This window comes from Petaurus breviceps, unplaced genomic scaffold, assembly GCF_028583685.1.
Source record: "Petaurus breviceps papuanus isolate PSGF00001 unplaced genomic scaffold, PetGlider_PUasm1.0 227, whole genome shotgun sequence".
Lineage (NCBI taxonomy): Eukaryota > Metazoa > Chordata > Mammalia > Diprotodontia > Petauridae > Petaurus > Petaurus breviceps.
In genome coordinates, this window is record NW_027185896.1 from 5,233,435 (window position 1) to 5,238,911 (window position 5,477).

A 5,477-nucleotide genomic window follows, 5' to 3' on the forward strand; every position below is an offset into this window, starting at 1 on the left:
TGCATTGGTTGAACTCAACTCTGAATTCTGCTCAAGCTCATAATTTCTCTCTCCTTGACTCCACCTCCCCTACATCTCCAGCACTTAGGATAAGCTAGTCTAGGTCCTGGGGTATGGGGAAGGAAATAATGTCCCAGGTCCAATAGCAAGAAGAGAGTGTTGGTCTGTGGATGGTGCAGCCTGGAGTACAGAGGGACAGAGGAGGAAACTGCGTGAGACTTTCCATCTGAGGGGGTGTTTTCCAACAGTTCCAAGGCCTGCTGGGAGGTCGCTATCCTGGAACCCTGCATTTTACCTATTAAAACTCCTCCCCCTTCCCAATTTCCCGTAATCTCTGCTGGGGGTGGTTATTGATTCACCAAAGCCTTTAAAATCCTGGCCCTTCTTGTGCCCTTGCCTCTGTCCAAACAGAATGGGGGCCCCAGCTAACATCCTGCCCTTCTCTGTCCTCATCTTTCTGTTGGCTTCCTTTGTTTCTGTGGCTGCTCAGAAGGTACTTGGGCGTCTGTGATTAAGTGCAGATATGTGTGAGAAAATGGATTTTGAGGGCATCTGTAGACATCTAGTAATACAATGGACTTGGGGTTTGGGGACCCGGGTTTGACTTCCAGATCTATTAGAGTATGAATTTGGGCAAGTCACTTTATCCCTTGGCCTCAGTTTCTTCATCTGAAAAATGAGGTACTTGGACTAGGTGACTTCTAAGTGTCTTTGGGCTACTGTGTTGACCTTATGTTGGTAAAATGGGCACAAGTGAATGTGGGCGTGAGTATGCACAAATGAATGTCTGAGCTGGCATGTGGTTATTGGGTATTTGTGTATCTGTAAAATGGGGCTAATAATAGCACCCACTTCCCAGGACAGTTGTGAAGATTGAATGAAATATTTGTAAAGAGCTTTGCCAACCTTAAAGCTAGCTATTACATTGTCATTATCATCATTTGTCATCAATTATATTATAAATATAGAAAAGTTTGAGTGAGTTTGTTTTTACTGAGAATAAGGTAGGGTATCTATAGTCCCTGACTGTACTGGCAAGGACCCCAAGAACAGAAAGGCATGACATTGCCCTAGTCAGAGCTTTGGTGACTTGGCCTGGCCCTGGTTTCCCTGTGAAGAGAATCAGGCAGAAAAAAGGAAGTTCCTAGGATCTCAGGACCAAACTTACTCAGCCTTTGTTCTCCCCATATTGAAGACTAAATGAAGTCACTTGCTCAGTTACTCAGAAACTTGAACAGAGGCATAACCAAGTCTTTGATTTCCAACTCAACCCATCCTTCCTGTATTGGCATACACTTCTGACCACCCCCAGAGGAATTAAATAATACTATTCCCCTCTCTCCTGATTGGGTTACATTGAGAAAATTGGGTTCTGTTACTTCTTCTATGCAATGAATAATGGCATTTGTGAATTATTCTGCCTCCAGGGTGCAGGGAAGTAGGGATCAGACTGTGGAGGAGGCAGTCATAGGCCAGATCTTCTTCCCTTGGTAACCTCCTCATTCTCTCAATCCCACCCTAGAATAATGGTATTGACATCTACAGTCTCACCCTGGACTCCAGGGTCACATCTCGCTTTGCCCACACCACCATCACCAGCCGTGTAGTCAATAAGGCAAAAGAGGCTCAGGAAGTTTTCTTCCAGGTGGAGCTGCCCAAATCAGCCTTCATCACCAACTTCTCCATGTAAGTACTGATCCTGGATGACCTACTCCCTTCCCCTCCAATTTTCCTCCTCTCCATGATGCCCTATCTCCCACATCTCAACTTCCTTTGCTTCATATCTCTCCTGTGAAAAGTCTAAGGAACAGGACTCATGCCCTGATGTATATATGCACCCAATATGCAGAGTAGGGTTAATGAACAGAGTGGAACTGACATTTTAGTACAAGGAAATAAATATGACTTCATATGAATCGCAAACAATTGGTAGAATGAGAGTCATGTTTGTAGCATGAATTTGACAGAAGAGGAATGAAAATCTTATCATCCTGAAGCAGCCCGAGATAGACTTATCATCAACTTTCCCATATGGGTGGTGAGTCTGGACCTTCCTGCCCACAACATGCCTCCTCCCCCCATTAGGAATATTAGTTTTAAAGTATGCTACTATACACTGTTTGGTCAGATAGGGGCTGTGGATGATGTTTTCCTAATTTTAGTGGACTTAGGCATTCACCACCTTTGTAATTTCTAAGGTAGAATTAATAAGACTTAATAATTGATTATATATAAGGAATGAGGCAGAAGGAAGATTCAGAGACTGACAAAAATTGGAGACTTAATGGTGCACAAAGAGAAAAACTGAATTTAGAAAGAATAAATGTAGGAGGAAAGATAATGAGTTTGGTATCATATATATATATTGAGCTCAAGACATAGATGGGACCTCCAGGTAGAGATATCCTGAAGGCAGTTGGAGATATCATTCTGGAGCTCAGAGGAGAGGTCTGAGCTAGAGACATAAACTGGGTGTCCTCTGCATATACATGCTCATGGCAGATGGGAGAGTGAATGAGATTGTTAAGAGAGAAAGAGGAGAGGAGAAAAGAGACCCTTAGGGAACAACCTCATCGAGTGGTTAGAAGAGGAAAAGAAACCATTGAAGGAGAGCAAGAAGAAGAGGTAGGAGGACAAGCAGTAAAGCATGGTGTCTCAGAAGTCGGTGTATGGGTTGGAGGGAGGCTGCAGGTGCGGGGTGATCTGTGACCTCAAGGGTTGTATTAACCTTGCGATTCTATGATTTCCACCGTGTCCCCTTCTCTCCAGACACCTTTTATTACATTCTTCATTGTTTCTCCTCATCACCTCTTCCTCCTAGAGGTGCCTGGAGGAGGAAAGCAGAAGGTGAGCAGTGAGAGTGTGACTCAGAATCCAAGCTCTCACCTCTCTCCCTCTCCATTTTTTTCTCCTCCCTTCCCCACTCCTCTTTGCCCTCTCCTCTCCTAGGGCTGGTTTCCGGACAGATTTTGTAATGTTTGTAGTGGGGGAGTGAACTCCTTCTCTGTCCTTCCCTGGGTCATAGCAAGAAATGGGGGAGGGGTAGAGAACCTGGGGCAAGTGATGAAAGGAAGCAAAGCTGAGGAAGAGAGGACGGTTGTCAAGGGAAGTTTATTAGACTATCTCAGTCTCAAGGAAGAGTGTTGTCTAGCCAGGATGGAGTGAATGAGGTCTCAGTCCAGAGACAGGAGTTTGGACCCTGTGACTTCTGGATGTCCCCCCAGGATGAGGGACTCTGATTCTATGTGTAGCCTGGAAGGGGAGGTGTGGTGAATCATGTTAGACCTGAATTCTACTGTCCTCAGAGCACCTCAGCTTCTTTGGGGTGGGCAACAATTTCATCCATTTGGAAATGAGACCAAATCCTTGTCCCCACCCTGACCCAGGGAAAGACCACACTGGCCACACCAGCAGGTGATACAAGCTGCCTGAAGCTTTGCCTTTTTGGTTGGAAACTCCTAAGCTCAAGGGCTGCTCATGTCTCTTGACTTGCCGGGTGTTCCAGGTACCCGTAGCCTTTCTAGCCTTGGGACCTTTTGTGCCCTGAGATAGGGGAGCAGGGAAATGTTTGTCTTGATTTCAAAATCCTACAGCAGAGGTGTAGCTGGAGAGAGCGTGGATTCTTCTAGATCCTTGGATCAGCACCTAGCAAAGTAGCTCTAGAATCAGAATGTCACAGTTGTGGGAAACCTTAGGGACTCTTGCCCAACCATTTTCTTTTCCAGTTGGGGAGACTAAGGCCAAGAGAAAGCAAAAGACTTAGACAAAATCACACAGTAAGTTAATGGCAGAGCTAGAAAGAGGCTCTCGCTAAGTGGTACAACAGAGTGGTGGATAGAGCACTGGCCTTTAAGTCAGAAAGATCTGAATTCAAATCCTGTTGCTGACATTGATTAGCTGTGTGACCCTGAACAAGTCACTCAGCCTCAGTGTCCTCATCTGTAAAATGAGGATAATGGGATGCTAATAGCACCTACATCCCAGGGTTATTGTGAGAATCAGGTGAGACAATATTTGCAAAGTACTTTTGCAAACTGTAAAATGTTGTATAAATTCAAGCCCTTCTATTGCTCCTGGTCCAAGGCTGGAGAAAACAGGCCTGGACCATTCCACTTTTCATCGCTAGCCCCACCTCCAGCTCTGTCTTGTTTTTGTAATCTTGATTTTACTGTTTCCTGAAGCCATCAAACCCTATGGCCATATTTGTGACTGCATATCATTTGTACACCAATAATTTACCAAGAATCCCCCTTCGAGGAGGTGACAGAGAACAGTCCTATGGAAGCAGATTATTTCTATTCTTAGGAAAGTGGCCCAAGCACTTCTTCATTAATCTAGAAATTGTATCATTAGCTCCTGAATATTTGGAGATAATTATAGCAACATTGGGTAGCTAGGTGGTGTAGTGGATAGAGTGCTGGGCCTAGAGTCAAGAGTTTAAATCTTCCTGAGTTTAAATCTGGCTTCAGACACTTACTAGCTATGTGACCCTGGGCAAGTCACTTAACCATGTTTGCTTCAGTTTCCTCACCTGTAAAATGAGCTAAAGAAAGAAATGGCAAACCATTGTAGTATCTTTGCAAAAAAAACAAACAAAACCCAAATGGAGTCCCAAAGAGTTGGACATGACTGAAATAATGGAACAACAACAAAAATAGCAACATCTTGAGATTGTCGTCTCATTTCCTATCACACCTAGAACACATTCCCTCTTCACTTCTGTCTCTTGGAATAGTTTTTTAATAGGTCATTAGTCCAGGAAGTTTTTTATTTTTATTTTTGCTTTTTTTCAGAAGGGGAAAGATAGGGATTACGTGATTAATTGGGATTAAGTGACTTGCCCAAGGTCACATGGCTAGTTTTGTGTTAAGTGTCTGAGGCTAGATTTGAACTCAGGTCCTCCTGACTCCAAGGCTGGTGCTCTATGCACTGCGCCACCTACCTTCCCTGTTAGATGCAATTATCATTCCCATTTTACAGATGAGAAAACTGAGACTGAGAGAGGTTAAGTGACTTGCCTCACTTAGCTAATAGTTGTCTGAGATGGGATTTGAACTTAGGTCTTCCCGACTCCAAGTCTGGCACTCCACCTATTACCCTACCTCCCTTCCTAAACACAACCTTTCTCCTAACTTTCTATTTCTTTTTAGCGCACTACTGTCTTTCCAGTAACCCAGGTTCCCAACTTTGCGGTGATCCTCTACTCTTCATTTTCTCTGCTGCCACCATATGCAATAAGTCTTGGATTCTACCTCCATGGCACATCTGTGCTCCTCTCTCTAACATGTTACAACCATCCTCGTCCAGGACCTTATAATGCCTTCCCTGGACTCTGTTAGTAGCCTTCCAGTTGGGGTCCCTGCTTTTGGTCTTTCGGCTCTCCAATCTCTCTTTCACAGAGATATATGATTACTGTCCTTGAAGTATAGGTTCCACAATGTCACTTCCCCCTCAAGGAGCTTCAGCAGTCCTCTGTC

The 5,477-nt window shown here is 44.3% G+C and overlaps 1 protein-coding gene across 1 annotated transcript in view; it reads left to right on the forward strand.

Moving 5' to 3' along the window:
• Nucleotides 1-383: 383 nt before the first annotated feature.
• The window catches only part of LOC138166900 (inter-alpha-trypsin inhibitor heavy chain H4-like), a 40,812-nt gene continuing 35,718 nt past the window's right edge, over nucleotides 384-5,477 (forward strand). Inside the window, exons 1-2 of the mRNA XM_069095389.1 lie at nucleotides 384-493; nucleotides 1,523-1,686. Of these exons, the coding sequence (XP_068951490.1) occupies nucleotides 413-493; nucleotides 1,523-1,686 (245 nt within the window). The 5' untranslated portion in view covers nucleotides 384-412. The remainder of the gene's footprint in view (nucleotides 494-1,522; nucleotides 1,687-5,477) is intronic.